Source organism: Venturia canescens, chromosome 11 (assembly GCF_019457755.1).
Source record: "Venturia canescens isolate UGA chromosome 11, ASM1945775v1, whole genome shotgun sequence".
NCBI classification, from domain to species: domain Eukaryota; kingdom Metazoa; phylum Arthropoda; class Insecta; order Hymenoptera; family Ichneumonidae; genus Venturia; species Venturia canescens.
Genome location: NC_057431.1, coordinates 5,391,143 through 5,410,953, shown reverse-complemented (window position 1 = coordinate 5,410,953; position 19,811 = coordinate 5,391,143). Strand labels below are relative to the sequence as shown.

General features: G+C 40.5%; 4 protein-coding genes and 1 non-coding gene across 8 annotated transcripts; 4 read left to right on the top strand and 1 right to left on the bottom strand.

The window, feature by feature from the left end:
- The first annotated feature begins 57 nt into the window (after positions 1-57).
- LOC122418099 (venom serine carboxypeptidase-like) lies at positions 58-2,097 on the top strand. Its single transcript, XM_043432132.1, has 2 exons — positions 58-471; positions 616-2,097. Exons 1-2 carry the CDS (start codon positions 151-153, stop codon positions 1,738-1,740), a joined length of 1,446 nt encoding a protein of 481 aa, XP_043288067.1. The 5' UTR covers positions 58-150; the 3' UTR covers positions 1,741-2,097.
- A 149-nt stretch (positions 2,098-2,246) lies between these two features.
- LOC122418098 (UBX domain-containing protein 4) lies at positions 2,247-5,719 on the top strand. Its single transcript, XM_043432130.1, has 6 exons — positions 2,247-2,533; positions 2,906-3,040; positions 3,166-3,716; positions 3,983-4,306; positions 4,903-5,123; positions 5,211-5,719. Exons 1-6 carry the CDS (start codon positions 2,452-2,454, stop codon positions 5,344-5,346), a joined length of 1,449 nt encoding a protein of 482 aa, XP_043288065.1. The 5' UTR covers positions 2,247-2,451; the 3' UTR covers positions 5,347-5,719.
- Positions 5,720-7,114: 1,395 nt separating this feature from the next.
- On the top strand, positions 7,115-18,998 carry LOC122418217 (homeobox protein MSH-D-like). 4 transcript variants are annotated; one of them, XM_043432322.1, is made up of 5 exons: positions 7,115-7,729; positions 10,625-10,863; positions 13,177-13,313; positions 13,409-13,621; positions 17,094-18,998. In XM_043432322.1, the coding sequence occupies exons 1-5, from the start codon at positions 7,456-7,458 to the stop codon at positions 17,146-17,148; spliced, it is 918 nt and encodes a 305-aa protein (XP_043288257.1). In that variant the 5' UTR covers positions 7,115-7,455; the 3' UTR covers positions 17,149-18,998. The 4 variants fall into 4 exon arrangements, with proteins under 4 accessions (XP_043288257.1, XP_043288259.1, XP_043288260.1 ...); XM_043432324.1 differs by having other exon boundaries at positions 13,409-13,640; XM_043432325.1 differs by lacking the exon at positions 17,094-18,998 and adding an exon at positions 16,167-16,370 and having other exon boundaries at positions 13,409-13,640.
- On the top strand, positions 13,016-13,088 carry TRNAM-CAU (transfer RNA methionine (anticodon CAU)). Its single transcript has one exon. It is a non-coding gene; the product is annotated as a tRNA-Met (tRNA).
- Positions 13,871-15,655, bottom strand: CycH (cyclin H). Its single transcript, XM_043432321.1, has 6 exons — positions 15,443-15,655; positions 15,042-15,266; positions 14,781-14,954; positions 14,409-14,634; positions 14,189-14,300; positions 13,871-14,106 (listed from the first exon to the last, which is right to left on the bottom strand). Exons 1-6 carry the CDS (start codon positions 15,557-15,559, stop codon positions 13,965-13,967), a joined length of 996 nt encoding a protein of 331 aa, XP_043288256.1. The 5' UTR covers positions 15,560-15,655; the 3' UTR covers positions 13,871-13,964.
- Positions 18,999-19,811: the final 813 nt, after the last annotated feature.

Genomic DNA, 19,811 nt, shown 5'->3' with positions numbered 1-19,811 from the left:
CATTTTTTTGGGATTAGCCATAGTAATTTTTTCCTCAAGTTGGCAGCTTCGTCGATCATATGTTGGAGTCAGCTGTGTACCCGTGCCTTGCTTCCAATCGAGAGCTACAGGAACTTCGACGCCTGTGAGTTTACGAAAAGAAGGAAAAATATGAATTCGCTTAAAAGTCTCAGTGTAGAATTGTTGCTCGTGATTTTCGTTGTCGTTATCCAGAGTGTCTTGGGTTATTCTAACTTTAATTCAAGAGCAAAACGCTCTGACGAGTATTTCGTGGTTAGTTTTGAGGATGACCCCAACCCCGGTCAACCGCTCTATGTGACGCCTCTTCTTAAGGCTGGGGCTGTTGACTACGCAAGAAACAAAGCAGAAGTTGTCCATTCCCAGATGCACGTCCGGAGTTACGCTGGTTATTTCACTGTCAACGAGACACTCAATTCCAATTTGTTCTTTTGGTTTTTTCCTGCTACGCAGGTTTGAAATTTCATTTTTTTAGGTTATTTTCTACATTTATTAATTTTTTATTTCCGTTGCCTCTATTTGCTTTTCTTAGAATTCAACTCTGTCCAGAACCCTTGATTGATAAGCTGGAACATTAGATCAACCTATTTTTGACAGGTGAGCCCGGAGAATGCTTCTGTACTTCTTTATCTAGGAGGTCAAGCTCGTGGAAATCTGTTTTCTGATATATTCACGCAAAATGGTCCATTCGAAATGAAACATGGCAATTTCTTGGATCCCCGTAAGGAATCCTGGAACAATAAATTGAACGTCATTTACATTGACGCGCAGGTTGGCTCAGGTTATAGTTTCACAGATTCGGATGCGGGTTATCCGACGTCGCAGAAACAAATTGCTGATGATTTGTACACAGCTCTGAAGCAATTTTTCCAGCTCTTCCCCTCGCTCCAACAAAACCATTTTTTTCTGGCTGCTCATGGTTATGCGAGTAAAATTGTATTAGAGCTTTGCACTTTGATCTATGACCGTAAAATAAGCGAGCCCAAAAAGATCAATCTGGAAGGCATAGTGATCGCTAACGGTATTGTTGACCCAGTGAATCAGTTTGTCTTTGCAAATTTTCTCCGCAACAATGAGCTCATTGAAGCGACTGATGAGTCATGGTTCTCCGGCCAAGAGGAGCATATTAGGCAGTGGATAACGCAGAATAATCACATTCAGGCTTTCGATATGTACGAGCGACTGATCATGGGCAAAAGCTCTTACTTTAATAATATAACCGGATACTTGTATCCCTACAATGTCCTCAAAGCTGGGGACGAAGGAAATTCTTATTTTTCCAACGAATGGATCCAGTACAACGAACAGCGTCGTGCTCTCCACGTTGGCAGTAATCATTACACAGAGCTTAACGTCATAGCACTAAACTCTCTCAGAGATCAAGTAACCATTTCCCAGGCTAAACGTTTGAGCGAAGCACTCGACAACTACTTCCGAGTTCTCGTCTACACTGGTATTCACGATATTCTCTGCTCGCCTTTGTCTGTTCAGAATTATCTTGGGTGCTTGAAATGGCGCTACAGTGATCAATTCAGGCAGGCTGACAGAGAACTGTGGCGTGTCAGCAATGGCCAACTAGCTGGTTACATTAAAAAATCACATGAACCTGGTAGTATTTACCTCACCGAAGTCATTGTCAGGAATGCCGGACACTTTTCTTCTCACGATCAACCACAATGGACTTTGGAACTCGTGGAGAAATTCGTGGAAGATTCGCTCTAGAGAATAGAAACGTGGATGCTACATTTGCCAAAGTTTTATTAAATTTTAATTTTTTGTTTAATCAACATTAATTCCTTAAACAACATGATGTGAGGAGTCATGAATTTTTGCATATTCTACGATAAGAGTGACATTCGTCAAGAAAAATGGCCTATCGAGGTTACGCCAGAATATTGCCTGTTTTGGTACAATTTTTATTCTAAGATTAATTTTTTTTTATAAGGTACAAGCGCATAATGCAATGGATGTATTTTTATGAAAAATTTTGAAATAAATGATTTAATAATTTTTTTAAAAGTCGTATTGTAAGGGAAAGTACGTTATCAATATGTCAACAAATAAAAGTTGTAAAACGAGGTCAAATTTTAATTCTTTTTATTCGTGCTTTATCTCGTGCTCACGTTATTGCCCGTTGATAAGATTTTTTTATCGGCTGACATCTGACAAAGTTGCTGGTGCAAGAATTATTCAACGTCAGGTGACGCCACCTCCGTAAGAAACTAACCTAACCTATCCATGTGGTGAAAAAAAAACTGCTGTGACATTGTCAAAAGTGTATTGTCGAGAGCAGTCGAGAGTCACAATTGATAATACAAATAGTTTTTCCCCCTTACGTCATCAAATTTGGCGTTTATAATTTTTTGCCTATATCGAAAGAAACTTATTGAGTTTTCGATAGTTACGTTGTGAAAAGGTGATAAGGATTCAAATATGAAGTGGTTTCCTGGAAGTATCAGCGAGGCTGTAACCGCAGCGAAACAACGGGGAGCCATTTTCGTCGTGTTTGTCGAAGGTACGTTTGTTATTTCAAGTTTTCATAAAAGATTTTTCATTTTTCACTATCGATATTCATCGGTTTGCCGGTCTTTTGCAATGTCGCCGAATTGTCGCAATTTTCAATGGGGGAAAAAAACTGTGACGATTCTAACCTCACTTTTCTCCGTTCGTTTATCCTGTTTCTATATCCGGACTTTGGGGCTCGAATTGATCAGCGTCTTGAAAGGATCTTTAAAATCGATGCCCCGAACTCAACTATATTAGTTTTATTGACAATTCGTAATAAATCTGCTCCCCGTGTCCCAAATGCAGCAGTTCGCGAATTGGCACTCCGATCGTCAGATTGACTCATTGGAACTGGCATTGGATTTGACATTGTGGTTTTCAGGCAAAGACGAAAAGTCCGTCCAGGCGGCTCGGGTGCTCGATGAGCAGGCGATTTCGTTGCGAATGGAGCGCGACAACTTCGTCTCTGTCAAAGTCGAGGCGGACACCGAGGCGTTTGTTTTCTTTCAACAAATTTGTATCCTTATAAGTTTCACGAGAATTTTCAGATTTTTTTAATCGAAAGTAAGCAGCAAAATATTTCGATCGAAATTTTTTGTGACTGATTTATTGGCTCCTTGACAATAAAAAATTGCGATCCAGACGAAAAAGTGAGCGTTCCGTCGCTCTATTTCATCGGTGACAATGGCGTGCCCGTGTTTACATTAGTCGGTGGTTTAGACCCAGCCGAATTGACTGCGAAACTCGACAGCCATTTTCCCGAAGTTGCAAAAAGCGCCGCTGGCGCTTCTTCGAGTTTCATACAATCGGAGCAGAGCGCCGATTCTTCGGCGAGCGCTCAGCCTCAAAGTCCCGAAGCCTCCACTATGAAGTCAAACAGTTCGAGCGAAGCTCCCAAAGAGCGAGAATTGACGGCTGAGGAGAAAATCGAACGGGCGAAAAAGATCGTCGAACTTCAGCGACAACAGAAAATAGCGGAAGAACGAGAAGCAGAAAAACAGCGGGAAATCGAACGCCGACTGTTGGGCAAAGATTTACAGGCTCTCAAACAAAAACAACACGAAGCTGAAATCAAATTGGCGCTCGATGAACGCATGCGGGAAAAAGCTGCCGAAGCTGAAGCTCGCGAAAAAGTCCTCAAACAAATCGCACAAGACAAGCTCGAACGGAAACAACGGGAAATGGCACTCCAGGTTGGTGTACTGAATATTTATCGATTATTCAAAATGGCGCTTCCAAAATGGCCGACTGACGAAAAATTTCAAAATTTTGAGTAGCGACCTCAACACGGCGGCAAAAAAACCAAAAATTTTGAAAATATTTTTAAAAATACACCAAAAAATGGAAAAATTTCAGAAAAATATCAGAAAATACAAAAAAATTTTTAAAAAATTGTATTAATTTTTAATGAAATGAAAAATGTCCCCAAATAATTAAAAATCGATTTTTTTTGCATCAGCAACAAACTGCACAGCAGCAACGACAGAATCAAGACGATCGAAGCGAGGCGATTGCGTCGGGAAGTTCGAGCAGCGATTCGACGACGGCTCGGATCCAATTTCGATTGCCGTCGGGTGCTCCGCACTTGGGAAAATTCGAAGCTACGAGTACCCTCGGTTCACTGCGTTCTTACGTGGCTCGTAACATCGAATTGCCTTTTCAACAGTTCACGATGTCCACGACTTTTCCCCGCAGGGATTTGGTCGTCAAGGACGACGACAAAACTCTCATGGAACTCGAACTCGTTCCAACTGCAGTTATTTTAATTCTCCCAGTCAAAAGTGTGAGTGAGAGAATCCAAAAGTGAAATTTTCGAAATTTCAACCTCAGAAATCAAATATTTTTTTTATTTTTTAATCAAATATGAAAATTCTTGAAATTTGCCTGTCAAAAAATTCAAATTTTCGATATTTTAAAACCAAGTTTCAAATTGGAATTGAAAAAACTAAAAAAAAAAAGAAAAACAATTTTCCACATTTTCTAACCGAACGAAGTTGATTTTGGCAATTCAAAATTTCGGCTGAAGCCAAAAAGCAGCTTCTCAAAAAAAAAATCGATTATTTTTGTAATTCTTGAATCAAATATGAAAATTCTTGAAATTTGGCTATCAAAAAACTCAAATTTTTGATACTTGAAAACCAAGTTTCAAAATAAATAATTTAAACAACTAAAAAAATCAATTTTCCGCATTTTTGAACCAAAAAAAGTTGATTTTGAAAATTCAAATTCCGGCAGAAGCCAAAAAGCAGTTTCCCAAAAATTGGGCCTTCGAATACATAAAAAATCGATAAAAAAATGTGAAAACTTTCAAAAAATTGCTCCCAGCTTCAGGAAAATTCATTTCGACTAATTTTTTCTCGTTTTTTCCTCCCTTTTCAGTCTAAAGTAACGAGCGTCGTGTCATCAGACGGCGACGCTGGTTTCGTGTCCCGTTTCATTTGGGCGCTCTTCGCTCCGATCATGTCGATCTACAATTTCGTGATGGGCTACTTTTCGGGCGCACCGAGGAATCCACCGGACAGCCGCAGCGATGTGAATCCCGGAGGACGTGGCGCGAGCCCAAACGCCGAAAGATTCGGTCGCGTTCCCGACCAACCTGGGTAAAATTTTTAAAACCGAATTTTTCGAGTTTTTCAATTAATTTCATTCGAATTGTAATTATTTTATCGATTTCTTTTCGCTGACAGTTCGATAAACGGAAATATTTTGGGCGGTCCGTCGACGACGATACGTTCGCGAGGGAACATTCACAGGCTTCATTCCGGAGGCGACGACAACGACGAGAACAACACGTGGAACGGTAATTCCACACAACAGATGTGAACAATCTATAAATAAGAATACACAAACTAATGAATATGAAAAAAAAAAACGAAAAAGGAGAAATGTGCGGAATAAAAAATCGAGGGGGCCTGCGACGTTTTTGAGGTAAAATTCGATAAAAAAATCGTAGCAAATCAGACGTGTTTGCAGGTAAATTCATGGATATTTTTCATTTTCCTTCAAAAGTCAAATTTTGGGCTCGTCGCTAAGAATTGTATATTTTTCGATGTATCAGTGGATACAATTTCGCGAAAGCATCGAAATAGGATGACTATAATAATTGGAATGCAGATATTGATGTAATTAATTTATGGAATTCGAATGATTTACTTCGAAGCTAGAAAATAAATGGTTGTCTTTATTCGCCATAAAACTGAGATTTCATAGGGGTTTTGAAGATTTTTTGTTCATGTTTATTCCTGGGCGTTCGCAATCTCAATAATTGTTTTTCGGTCACCGACTATTTTCCTTCATGATTATTGGCAAAAAATTGAGAAATAAATTTTCCTCGATCCGTACGAAATTTGGATTGTTTTTTCGAATGATTTCACATGATTTTTTAAATCGTAACAGGTTCGAGGAGGCGATAAATTATCATTAGGAGATCTTTCTCCAGGTTTTTGGAAATTCGAAGCCGTTTGGTCAACCAGTTTGGAACACGAGCGCGAACAAGACACGGTTTAAGTTGTCGGGGGTGCGAATGGAAGAGAAAAAGAAGCGAGAACGAATCGTTCTCTGCTCCGCCCTCCGAGCACGTGTTCCAGCCCAATTTCGAATCCGATCACTTGCTTCATTCGCTCCTTCGTCTCGTGGAAATCCCTCGATGCCAATAATGCGGTTAATTATTTCTGAGAGGTCGCAGAACCTCTTTAAGGAGAAAAGTCGATTGGCAGCCTGGTTTTTAGCCTCTGGATCAGCTTTTCCAGTTTCCTCATTTTTTCTTCTGCATTCTTTTGAAAAGAAATGAAAAATCAGAAAAGCGAGGACCAGAAAAGTGAAAAACCAAAAAAAAACAAATTTTCGTGCATTTTCCGACTCAGTTATTGTTTCCGACCTCGAAATTGTTTCCCAGCTCTGATCTCGGAGCTTTTTGAATCTCTGCCATCGATTAATCACGAAATCAGACGAACTTTGGAAAAACTTTAAAAAATCGATTTTACGAGGTCAAAAATAAAACTCTCTTGATTCTTTCGCCAAGATTTTCCCGACCACGATTTTCACCGCCGCAACAACGAAGTTTGGACATTCCCTATAAAAATATTTATCGAAACTAAGTAAAAATCGACTCCACGAGGCTGAAAATGAATTTTCTCGATTTTTTTTCAACCAAGAATCATTGAATCACAAAATGAGTCATCGGAGTACCAAGTTTTCCGTGAAAATCGCGACTCGAAGAATTTGGCACGCTCCGGTCAATTATAGAGGAGAGAGAAAGAGCGATGATTTTGGTCTCGAGCGAATAGCGATTATTAAATGCAGTGACACGGCCAGGCTCGCGAGCTGAACATAAATTTATCGAGTCTTCATTACTCGTCATTTAAGCTCGTCTCGCATTTCTCTCTCCGCTTCTCTGTCTCCTACTCTCGAGAAATTTTGTCTTTTGATGATTGCCAAGAAACGCCCATCATCCACGAGGATTGGACGCTTGGACCAGTGACGTCACGAGCACGTGGCTTTTTTCGGCTACGCCTCGTCCCCCGAGCGAACGAAAAGCCGAACAAAAATTCAAATTTCGCTCCACCCTGTTCTCGCAGTCGCTCTCAGACTCATCCCGCGGACAAGGGTTGCTGCGACAGTTTTCTTTCGTGAGTCGGGCGCGAGTGACGATTTTTGCCATTTGAATACATTTTTTTCACTATTTTTTAAATAATTTTCAAAATTGACAATTTTCGAGCAAAAAACACGAATTTTTTCGTGAATTTTCTGAGCAGTGTGGAATTATCGAAAATGACTATGAAAGGAGAAAAAAAAATATCGAAAAAATAAAAAACTTGGAAATTATGCGGCGAATATTGCTGAATTTATGGAAACTCGGACAAAGTGACAAAATATCGATCGCGCGAGCGTGAAAAAACCTCATTTCCTGAGCTACTCCGTCGTCTTTTGAAAATGTCTGCGGACGACTCAAAATCGGTGGAAAACGATTCTGGCGCGTTAGAAAAGTGCGTCTCGAGTCCTCGAGTATCGGCTTTCAGCATCGAAAGACTACTGGCACCGAGTGAAAGTAATTCGACGATAAAAAGGACTATTCGCGATGAAAAATTTGCTTTCGATAAAATTAGAGTGGCTCCTGACTCATCCATGTCCCTCAACGAGGATATCGAAGCTCAGGAAGACGCTGACGTCGTTTGCTCGACTTCACCCGGACCGGAAATAAGTTACGGTAATTAAATCACAATTTTATGTCGGATTTTCAATGAATTTATTGTTTTATGATAAATTCGAATTTTTTCAATCATTTCAAACAATTTCCAATAATTTTTTCGAGTAATAACAATCGTTTAAGGGCTCCGCGCCATTTTGTTGAATTTTTTCACCAATTTTTCAAAATTATTTCTCCATTTCCCATCAAATTGCATATTTTTCTTATTTTCTAGATGAAAATTAGTTTTTCGTAGCTCTAAAAAATTCTGTTCGTCAAAATACTTGACGAAAGAAAAAAATTGATTGGGGGAAGTTTTGAATCGTGGCACTTAATGGGACAAGGAAAGGGGACTTTTCGATGTAATTTAGGAAATTAACAAAAAAGTGTCTTTAGGAAGAGTTTGATCCATTGCTTCCTGCAGGTTCGCCACGCCTTCTCACTGTTGCTTGTATTTTTGGTAAAAGGCACGACAATGATGGAGAAATAGCTTAAGATCCGAGTGAAAATATTTCTCTCGTAAAGAGAATTTCAAAAAATGATTTTCCGTGTAATTGGTCGAATCTCGTGTTAATTTAGATGGGGAAATCGTGAAGTAGCAAAAAATGGCCGCGAGGTGGAGTCTCATTTCGGGGGCGATTTACAGAGCGTTTAATGCCCCGTTGGGATAAATGGCTCGGGTGGGGTATGGCGAGGAAATTTCGTTATTTTTGTAAATTCCTCGTTGGTTTATATAGTCGTCGGGTCGACGTAGAGGTTATTTGGGATGACTTTGAGACACCGCGAGCCACAAAGCGCTCGACTCTTCCAATGCGCTCGTAAATCTCTCGAGCAATTTGCCAGAGAGTTGAGTGTATCGATGAAAGGATTGTCTTAATTAGTGACCGAAGATTGGTTAAATTGTAGACCTGCGAAAAGGTTGATGATTTCGTCGTACGGTGGGGCTGAGTATTGGCTAAAAACGAGTCCGCGATTTTATCGAAACGAATATTTTTAACTCTTCATTTTCGTGATTGGCTCGCACTGCGAATACGAGTAGGCCATAAATTTTCGAGTACTGGCTACTGGCCTTGGAGGAAAGACAAAGATTGGCCAATGGTCTTGGGCAAAGATTGCTGGAATCTGGTGAATCGCTTTTCTAGTAGCTCAAAATTTCCAAAAGTCAATACTGGCCTAAGAAAACTGGCTACTGGCTCATAAATTGGCCACTTATTTCAAGAAGCTGCTTTTATCCCAAAAACTTCACTACTGGCTCCTAGAATCGTCCATTAATTCCGAGTACCCAGTACTGGCTCGAAATTGGCTACTGGCTATTGAATTTCGTGGCCAGTACTGAGAAAACTGATTCCGAATGGCTATCGTCTCCAAAGGAATGAAAACCAGCACGACGGTCAATGATATTGGCGGTAAAAACGCAAAAATGCTCGTAATTGGTCACTGGCTTACAAACTGGGTACTGGCTCATTCGGAAATTTGTCAGCAACTGCTGACAAATGGTTTACAGCCTTAAAAGTGGGTATTGGCTGAAAAAAAATGCCACTGGCCCTCGAAAAAGTGCCAAGCGATTTCTTCCACTCCCAACTGGCTTTTCCCTCTTCGGTAACGATATTGGCCGTGAGTTTTCCAAAACCTGCGACTCTTTCTCAAGCGCGAATAATGAGTTATTCGATCTGTTTGATAATTTTGTTTTCCACGAGGGTTTACGCACTGAAAATGGGCGGTACGGAGATCGCGAGGAGAATTAGCGTCGCTTTATCGCGCTGTATCTACTCTATCTCACTCAAGTCAAGCGGGGCATATCATTAATCACCGAATAATTAGGAGACAAGTTTTCGGTGTAGCTCGCGGCAATTAGGTAAACTAGAAGGCGTGGTGTTCTATTCCTGCGCTGCGTACGCCCATGTCGTCTCGTTTCTCTCTCTCCCTCTCATTCCTCGGATCCTATTCGCATTCGATATGTATAGTTATAGAAAGGGGTGAAGGCGCGTTCGCCATCGCCGCGACAAAATCCCGAAATCGTTTCGCTCCTCATCTTTGACATTTTTTTTCTCTCTTTCTACTTGCTACAATTACCCCCAAACTATCCCACCGTCCTCATCAATCTCGGATTCTTTTTTTCGCCCTCTCCCGTTCGCCGTCTTCTCCGTGACACGATGTATATATACTTGTTTATATTTATATTTATCCCCGTCCAAAGCTCCCCCGGCAAACGATTTACAAGGGCCACTAATACCCCGGAGAACGCGAGGAAAACGTTTCTGCCATATTCATGGCACACACGAAAAATATTCGTGTACGTCTTTCGTTCGCTCGCTCACTCACTCTCACTTTCTTCCTCTTTCTTGTCCACGACGACTCCTCCACGCTTCTTTACTCTGTAACGACAGCCTGAGCTCCCGCTAAGCGTCCCCGGTATCATCTTCTAATTATCCGCCCATTAATCATCCTCGGAGTCTCCTCGGGAACGGAACAGAGAAAGAGAACAACTTAACCCCGTTGACATATGCTTATAAATCCTATTTTGCCCTCTCACTTTCGTGCACTTACGCCTTTTGGGATTTTTAAAAACGCTAGTGAAGCGAGCTTCCACTTTTTTCTGAACGACTCACTCAACCTCGCTTCCGGTCTCGTGCTCCAAGTTTCACTTTTTTTCACTTGTTTTCTCAAGAATCGATTTTATTCGGGATCCTTCTTTGCTTTCCATTGTTTTTAACCTTCAAAGTGACTGCGCTCAGGTGATTCTCGAACTTGACTTTTTTGTCTCCTGTTGTTCGTTGTTTTTCCATGTGCCCGCCTCTTCAACTTCGAAGCTCTTTGCACTGTGCTGCCAACGTGAAAATTTTGCAATTCTGACACTCCCCGCCGCTGTCCGTCGTCCGCCATTTTCTTGACTCGCACAGCGTCTACTTGTTGCAGAAGCGTGTACCAGCAGCTCTGGAACGAATTCCATTTTGGGTGTCGAAGGCCCCGAGTCGGAAAACGCGAACGAGGGTAATTCCAGTGTGACCAGTGACGAGGACAGGAAAAAGAGACCGAGAACCGCCTTCACAGCTTCGCAGATCAAGTCTCTCGAGGCTGAGTTCGAGAGGAACAAATATCTGAGCGTCGCCAAAAGATTGCAGCTGAGCAAAAGTCTCAAACTCACGGAAACTCAGGTAATTTTGTTCTTTGTTGATAGCACGTGGGAGCAACTGGAAGGGGAGGCCGTCGAATGAGCACGAAAAAACAAAAAAAACCGTTAAAAAGTTTTTCCACGTGTTTTCGATACAAAAGCGAGGTTAGGAGTTAAAACGGACCGAAATCGAGTCTGTTCTTCGTTAATGCGACGTTAACTGACACCGAAGGAAAATTATTCGATTCTTCCGGGAGATTTTAATGGGTTACGTAGCCATGGAAACAGAAAATATGGATTTTCCCCTAGTAAACGTGTTGCACCCGATAAATCGCGATCGTTTCCGTGCCTCCGTGCAAAGGGCCATGCAAAGGTCACCTGGAAACATAATTTTTTCTCTCGCCTTTTCAATCGCTTTTTTCGAGATGGCGGAGGCGCCGAGGGTCGAGACACGAAGGGATCAGGATCTACGCCGGATTCTCAGGGGGGTCAAACTCGCATTTGAATTATGGGCATTTTTCTTGAGCCTTTTTACACTGTGGAGAATCTCGAAGGCACACACTCGTGGCCACATGTGGTCAGATGGCGCCAAACCCGAGTGGCGCCATCTACGAGACCAATTAGCACCTAAACGTCATCGTCAACATCTTCATGCACTTTTTCTCCTTTTTTCTCCCTCGCCACGATCCCTCGGACCCAATAAATCGCGAGGAACATATTTTATGTATTCATCAAAACGTTTAGCCCCTCATTCGTGAGAATTCTTCCCATTTTTTATTCCTGGAAGCTCGAACCTCGCTTTTTACACTTTCGATTCAATTTCTGTGAGTCTTCAAGAGCCAATTTGATTTTCGGGATTTGTGACACCAACTTTTCACCTGGTAAAAAATTTAATTGGATGAGTAAAGCTGAAAGGAAAAGTAGAAACCGGAAACGGAGTAAAAATCACAAAAAGTGAGGTTAAGTAGCGCAGAATTCAATTTTAACGTTCGATCGCATCTGTTCCAACAACTTGATTATAAAACAGCAAAAAATTTTGCTTCACTCGCCCAACAGAGGTCCCGTGAACCGAGGTCACGAAGAGTGAAATGAAAGCCCAGAAAATGTCGCCAAAAATTCCAAAAAGTAGAATAAATTTAGGTTTTCGAATCAGTTAGTTTCGAAATGACAGAATGAATTCAAAATGGTCGCCAGAGAGATGGCGTGACAGCACAACATCGGAGCAATGAAATTTCGTTGTTTACGAACGAAAAGAAGCAAGTGAAATGAATATTCATGAACTTTCTCATGTTTGTGTTCGAATTTTCACTCAAAGTGACAGAAAAAGGAAAAAAATGACAAGAAAGAGCAATGGAAATGATTGCTTAACGATTTCGAGTAAAATCACAAAGAATGAGGTTATAAAAACTGTCAAAAGTGAATTCGATTGTCAAACCGTGAAAAAAGGCAGTTGTAAACGCGTAAATGCATATTTAGCTACATTCGTCAAATAACTTTTCGGCAAATATTACACTCGCTAAATAATTGGCGCGAGCTACAACACCGACTCGTATATAATGTAAAAAGGTGGCTGGGGGGGGGGGGGGGGGGGGGGTCTTTGGCGAGGAGCAACAGATCAGAGAGAACGAGATTAGAAAAGCGTGGTACTGCAGACATAAATGTCACAATATTTCTCAGAGTTAACGAGCCGCGGTTGCCCACGAGACACTCAACGCTTCGAGTCTTACCCTCCGCTCCCCCCCCCCCCCCTCTTTTCTCTCACCCGCTACATTTTTTTCCCCTTCTACGCGCTCCACTCTCCCCTCGAACATTTCAGGCTTCCTTTGCCCGACGGAGCGGAGAGGCGTCGATTTTTTAATTAGGATGGATGTTTCCCTTTCATCCCCTCCCTCTCCCCTTTTTATTACCCTTAAAATTCCGTTTTCCCCCTAAAATGGACAACACCATTTTCAGTATTTTATTCCACTGTTTTTTGAGGTTAGAAATGATTTATTTCGAGCTCGAGACGATTTTAATCGATAAAAAATTGTTAAGGTCGTTCCCCCGTTTTTTTAAGTCACTCATTTCTTGACGGGAGGTAATTGTCAAGGCTTTTTGGGGTTAAAAACCGTTTTATCGATGTTAAAATTTTTTCTTCTCCAATAATCATTGAAAGGGTTGACGCAAGGGGTTGGTCGGGGGTTGAAACAGCCACCGCCGCGGTAGCGCAGTAGGCAGCGCGTAAGTCTCATAATCTTAAGGTCGTGAGTTCGATCCTCACCCGTGGCATTATTTTTCGTTTCGTCGATGAAAAATTCGCTCATTTTCTGTTTTTAGTTATTTCTTGGTTATATTTTTCTTCCGAATTTAATTACAGATCAAAATATGGTTTCAAAACAGACGAACCAAGTGGAAAAGGAAATACACGAACGACGTCGAGCTTCTGGCACAGCAGTACTATTCCAGCCTCGGGATTCCGGCTCCGAGGCCCATTTTCGTTGGCGATCGATTGTGGTAACGAGAATTCCATGGGAAATTACGAAAAGTGAAAAAAAATCATTTGCCAATTTTTTTCGAACGGACATTTTGAAAAGTTGACATTTTTTCAGGTTTTTTAACTACCCCGGCCAACCAGCCGTCCCGGCATCACCCCTCGTGCCAGGCCACGTGAATCCTCTGCATTTGGGCCCTGCTTTACCGATCGTCCAATCTTTACCCAGCAACCTTTCGGTCGGGACGCAAAATTCTGTATTCCAAAACTGCCTTAATCCACATCAGAATCACCATTTGGGACAGCAGCTCGATTTTCGGAGACAGGACAGGTGAAGAAAAATCTTTCAGGTACTTTCATTAAAAAATCTCACAAACTTCGTAGAAGTTGAAAAAAGTACGAATTGTGGCGATAGAAACTTGAAAGAGGAACAAAAAGGGTAGGAAGATTCGAAAAGATTCCCAAAACCTTGCGAATGCTTTGAAAAAATGGTAAAAAAACGTCGACGACTGACAGGAACGTTGAAATCTACTTGGAAACGCTGTTAAGGAAGTTGGTCACTGCAAAAAACTCCAAAAACTCATGAAAATTTTTTTATTTTCACTGAAAAACCGAACTTTACTGTACATCGAGGGCGGAGGTGGAGAAAAGAATAAATAAATAACGAATTACTGTTAGGAAGCCGAAGGTGAGAGCATTTTACTAGCGCCCAAGACTTTTTCGTCGTGTGCTGCTTGATCTTGTATGATTTTTGCGTAAATATCGTTGTCCGGGATGTCGTCCTCGTCCAGCATGTCCTGCATCCGTTTTTTGTATCTGAAATTCCGAGACGAATTTCACGATTCAAAAAATCGTTAGAAAAGTGCGTGAGCACGAAAAACATGGATTGGGAACTCACATCTCGCTGTCGGGATTGTTTTCCTGGTTTCGGCACTTGTCCAATTTCTTTTCGAGGGCTCGGATCGTATCTCTCGTTGGGAGCTCCGTTATTTTGGTCATTGTGCGAATTTCTACAGGAAAAACAATAGGAAAATAGGGAAATCCAAAAGACTCAAAATTCAAAAAAGTCTCGAGAAACATTGAAAACTGAGTATTTGAGAAGAGGAAGAAAACCTTACTTCTGACCGCCTCGACGATTCCTGCTAAACGTTCTCGAGGGAACAAAGTTTCGGTGACGTAATTATCGAGATCGACTGCAAGGGTCGAGGCTGCGTGGAAAATTGCAGCCAAAGCGATCTGGCTCGGGGCATAAAGCAAAACGCTGTCAGTCAAAAAAACCTTCTCCAAAAAATCCTCAATGTGAGGTCGTAGCTTTTCAGGATTATCCAACATTGGATAGCGAGTCTGAAATAATTGATTGTTCAAATTTTATCGTTGGCTAATATTCTGATGAACTTTTAAGATTTACGATGATACATTTCCATTTAATAAAAAAAAACGTCGAATGAAATCTTTGTTTAAAAAAAATGGCAGATTTGGTATTCAATTACCTTAATATCGATCATCAAACCTTCCACTGGCCTGAACGGATTATGAATCGTGAGATTGTAATTGAGCTGTTGCATGAGCAATAATTCGTTGTTGAGAATAATGTCAGAAGCTTTGTCTCGGTCGCCCTTAATATTAGCGACGAACTGAGATATCGAAACATTGAATTCTTCTACCTGAAAGATGTTTAGATGAAAAAAATATTTGAAAAAAAGTTATTAAAATGTTGTAATTCTGATAGAAAAGTTCGGAAAAGTGCTCACTTTACTGGCAAGATAAACGCAGGTGACTAAAATCTCTTTAGGATGAAAATCCATGGCACTGTTTCGAAGATAAAATCTTTTGAAGTAATGAAGCGCAGTAGCGATCGTGGCTCTGGGCATTGGGGGGGTAAATCTTCTGCAGAAGTCTCGTAAATGCATTTCGTAAGATTTGAGCAAAGATCTTTCTTCCTGATCGGATAGAAAATATTCTTCTCGCTGTTCCAGCTTCAAAAAAAAAATTTTCAGGTTTGGAAAAAGTTTTTGAAAAGTACAAAAATTGCATTGCACATAAAAAAACGTTGAAATAACAAATGAAAATCGATCTTTTCAAAACCTTCAATTGGTTTTTAAATAAAATTGATTTAACTTGAGAAACGATAAAATAACCACAAAAATCGTACTGTCATTTTCGCCCCATGTTTCTCGATGAATTCTGCATTAGTCCGTTGTCTCAGAACCATCAAATCGTTCTCATCGCTGAACGACCAATATTTCTTTTGTGAGCTCAATGGAAACATTTTTCAACACAATATGAAATTTTTCTTCACTATTTAAGCACTTGGCACATTTTTGTTGACACGAAAAACCGGGAAAACGTTCAAATGACTTTTCGAGGTTATGATTATCCGGTTTTTCGCCGATAAAACAGGCATCGCCATTGTTAATATCTGAAAACGCCACCTCACAGCAGCGGCGTGTCAAAAGCTTACCGACCGTGTCAATTTATCTGCTGTCGATAAAGAATTCTTCGATTCACTAAAAATAAAAATGTGTCATTCCCAACAAATAATTACTCAAACAGCTCAAATTCGATAATAACTAAAAATATTATTTTTCTACCTTTTCTAAAAATCACTTTATCATTCGAATTCTTACAATTTGACTGCCAACAGCACAGATGGCGCCACTCGTTCGAGTCTCACGTCAAGTGTCGATGCGTTGAAAGTTCGAGGGTAAAAAATGAGTTTCTGATGATCGAGAAGACGGTCGATTTAAAAAAATCGAAAACAAAATAAAAAAGTAAAATTCACCCTGAATTTTTTGTTCAATAAAAAAATTAAGCAGCCGGTGCTAAAGCGTCTTCGAGTTTCTCCAGGTTCGTTGAATTTGCTATTCGATTTAAAGTTTCAGAATCCAAAGGACAAGGACAGCACGATGATAGAAAGGGGCCAAGGGTGGGGGGCTGATTTTAATATGGACGCCCCCGCAAGCGGTTGCGCGTCCGATCCGAATGGGCGTTTCCACGACCCTTTGTCAACCGACGCTGCAGAACTTTCTTATCACGATCGCACACTTGTGCTCAAACACATTCTCCCACACACAGACGTTTCATCCCATCAGTCTTCTCTGCTTGTAAAAAGGCCTCGGGAGTTTTCATCGAATTTTGTTTTTTTTTGACGTCGCCTCGCGAGGACTTGTGCATTGCTCTCGAAATGGCTGGTCCCAAAACAAGAAAAAAGTACCGACCTCCAACACCGAATCAGGAAAAAATTGAATTTTCTGAGAATTTTGTGATTTTTACGTTGACTGGAAACCGTTACTTTTGCCAGGGAAAAAAATGGGCCTTTTGAGGTTATGTTTTTTCGATTTTTCGTTAGTGACTTAATTTCGAGTTTGGTGGGACTTTGCCTGGTGGAAAGTGGTCTTGGCGACTCTCCTCGATGTCGAGGGCTCATGGAAGAACTTCGAGATACCAAAATTTTTATTCAACTCGTTGTCACAGTCGATTCTAATGAATAAATAAAAGAATAAGTATTTAATGAAAGCTGATCAAAGTTCGCGTGTAGAGAGAGAGAACAAAGTCTGTTTTACGATCATTTTGATAGTCGTAGGGAGAGTTTGAGTGTCAAAGGAGTCCGGGAGGAGGCGTGATGTGCGACACGTAAACAAAACTCTTGCCAACCGGAAATTAACACTTCGTCATGCGATACGTTTGAGTTTTAATCGTTCTCGGATTCACCGTAATCAGATAAGAGATCGCGTCGCGTAGTCTCTCTTTATCTCGTCGCATTTTATAGTATTTTTATATTTCGTCGTTTTTTCTTTTTCCAGAGTGTCACGGAACTGTCGACAGGTGCGTTCGATCGTGTGCATTGTCGAACGATAGAGATCTCGCTTTTTACTACAACGTCGATCCAATCGCGTTTTTTAATTGCACCAGCAAAGAAACAAAGAACAATCGTTGATGAGTGCAAAATAATGACGAAAATCAGGACACGTGAGGATTCCGACGCCCGCGACACACCGGACGGATTCCGCGCGCCATCGATCTTCGTCTCGCGACGCCGCGCGAGCCTTAACCTCCAAAAATTCCCCTTTTTAAGGAACATCAAACTTTTATTTCACAAGCTCGTGGAAACAAAGAAAGTACACACACGAGATGTTTGCCGAGCACGCAATGACATCGTCGCGGCACACGTACGCGATCGGAGCATTCGTAGAATCGTTTTTAAACGCGCCCGGGGACGGAGGCTCGTTTACAAAGCATGTGTGCACGACGTTTATTGATGTTTCGAGGTGTTGCTCGTCGAGCAACACCTCGAAACGTTGCTTTTTGTTTACTCGAGTCTTGGCTAGCCAGTAAAAAAAATGCTGAAGAGTGCCAGGTACGCTGCTACAAAATACTGGAGGAAAAACTCCCAGCGAACAAACGGAGTGCGAACAACGAAGAAAATTCATTCGACTGAAAAGTCGCTCGCAAATCATTCAAGAAAACTAATAAATTCGAAAAGAAAATCAGAATAAAAACACGGCGAGGCTTCTCGTGTCGAGTGGCCATAAATTACTGGCGAGAGCAGTACGGACACACGTTCGCGTATTATATCGGGGGCTATCGCTCATAAACTCTCTGTCACGTGACTTTAGGTGTCTACGCGTTTTTATATCGATGCTCAGCGTCGTAGATTCGGGCGGCAAAGAACCTTTGATGAGATAAACAAACACCTGAGCTTTTTAACTCATTTGCTTATTTAATGACGGCAACACACAAACACACACACACACACAATGAGAAGACTATTCGCTTGCCTACTTGAGGAAGATCACGCGAATCTAATGGAAATCGAAAGTTCCAACTTTGAGAATTGAAATTTGGAAATATGCTAGAAAAACACAGCGTGCATTTGTTCCCGGAATTGTTATAGGATTTCGGTCCAGTTGTCGAGAAAACGATTGACGAAAATCACATTTTTTAAGGGCTCTTACGATTTGGATTCAATGAAATAGGATCCTCCCAACTTCGGAGAGCCGGAAACGAGAATGAGAAAATAAAATGTTTTTAGATATCAATGATGTCTTGAGGAAGCCTCGTTACTGGTGAAAAGCACTTGGGAATGGAAAAAGAAAAACACTTATTTGAGGTTAACGAGTAATAGCGACACAAACTTAAGGTAGGAGTCGCGCGACAATCGATATTAGACGAACTCGTGATTTTTAAATTATATCATTTTTACGTGATAAACTTTCATATGGCTAAAGGATTTACTAGGTTACCGAAGATTATATCAAGAAATTTACGATCAAAAATAGAAATATAACACGGCATCTTATGAGGAACCCATCCCGCCAACACTATGATTGCAGAATTCATTTCCTTATCGATTAGATATAGTTTATGTTAAAATTGCTCCTCATAGATTATATTATAAAGATTCCAATGTGACCATAAAAATATAGGGCCATTGATTCATTCGAAGAGAATTTTTAAAATAATCTCGATGAAAATTCAGAAAATGGCAGGAGATCGACTGCCATGAAGTGGCTCGATATACTTGGCAACGTTAAGAATGTATACATATATGTATACTTTTCGTGATAGCCGGCGAGTTTGGAGGCTAGGATATCTTTCGACTGTCAGGTGTCAGGTGAGAAGAGAACCGATATATATATATATGTATATATTGAAAAACCGAGTCAAATAAGCAATCATAAGATATTTCTAATCATAAATTATTAAATACGGTGTTGTATAAATTTATACGAATATAGTTTAAATTGCCCTAAGATTTATTCAATACAGAAAACCTTTCTTATAACCTATTTTATTTCAACGATTAATAAATAGTCATTTGACCAGAGTCGCGCGACTCTTACCTTAAAATATGGACACCAGATTTGTCACTAAATAAAAAACAAATAAACATCAAAAACGTGTGCGAAAATCCGACCCATTTTTTGATGCAATTAAAAAATAAATAACTAATATCTCTTCAACGCGTTGAGCTAGAGTTCAAAGAGGTCGCAATCGAAAGAAAAACAAATAAATAAAAAATACGCCAACTTACAATATTCTCTGAAATACTATAATTAATTAATTATTGAAGAAAGAAATTTTGAAAATTTTCGAAAACAATTGGAAATGCTAATTGCTCCGGTAAAGTCTCTGGCACCAACTCACAATATAAATGTACTCGTCTCAGAGTCGCTGCCGCGACTCCAGATATGCATACACATATAAATAGAAAATGGCTGTTGTCACACTTTGCTTGACGATTTTATTACGAAAGTATTTTAATTAATCGCTATCATAATATTAAAAATTTATCAATCTCAACAAATAAGTCACACGTAATTTTAATAATTGCGCGAATAAATTTTAATCGTTTCTTTGATCACGAAAGAAGCAAAAAGTCCAGTAGCATTCTTGAATTGCAAGTAACGCATGATCTTCCTTAAGAAATCATGACACACGTCGAATGTTCTACACATGTCAGTTGTCTGTGAGCTGTCTCCTCAAAAGGATCTATATTTTTCCCTCTATCAATAAATATT

Bases quoted from the DNA above. Each gene is read 5' to 3' on its own strand.
- LOC122418099 (XM_043432132.1), top strand. From the start codon at position 151: ATGAATTCGCTTAAAAGTCTCAGTGTAGAATTGTTGCTCGTGATTTTC. The intron at 472-615 runs GTTTGAAATTTC...TATTTTTGACAG, and splicing joins GGTTTTTTCCTGCTACGCAG to GTGAGCCCGGAGAATGCTTC.
- LOC122418098 (XM_043432130.1), top strand. From the start codon at position 2,452: ATGAAGTGGTTTCCTGGAAGTATCAGCGAGGCTGTAACCGCAGCGAAA. The intron at 2,534-2,905 runs GTACGTTTGTTA...TGTGGTTTTCAG, and splicing joins TTTCGTCGTGTTTGTCGAAG to GCAAAGACGAAAAGTCCGTC. The intron at 5,124-5,210 runs GTAAAATTTTTA...TTTCGCTGACAG, and splicing joins CGCGTTCCCGACCAACCTGG to TTCGATAAACGGAAATATTT.
- LOC122418217 (XM_043432322.1), top strand. From the start codon at position 7,456: ATGTCTGCGGACGACTCAAAATCGGTGGAAAACGATTCTGGCGCGTTA. The intron at 10,864-13,176 runs GTAATTTTGTTC...ATTTAATTACAG, and splicing joins TCAAACTCACGGAAACTCAG to ATCAAAATATGGTTTCAAAA. The intron at 13,622-17,093 runs GTGAAGAAAAAT...TTCTTTTTCCAG, and splicing joins GATTTTCGGAGACAGGACAG to AGTGTCACGGAACTGTCGAC.
- CycH (XM_043432321.1), bottom strand. From the start codon at position 15,559: ATGTTTCCATTGAGCTCACAAAAGAAATATTGGTCGTTCAGCGATGAG. The intron at 14,635-14,780 runs GTAATTGAATAC...CAATTATTTCAG, and splicing joins GTTTGATGATCGATATTAAG to ACTCGCTATCCAATGTTGGA. The intron at 14,107-14,188 runs GTGAGTTCCCAA...TCGGAATTTCAG, and splicing joins AACAATCCCGACAGCGAGAT to ATACAAAAAACGGATGCAGG.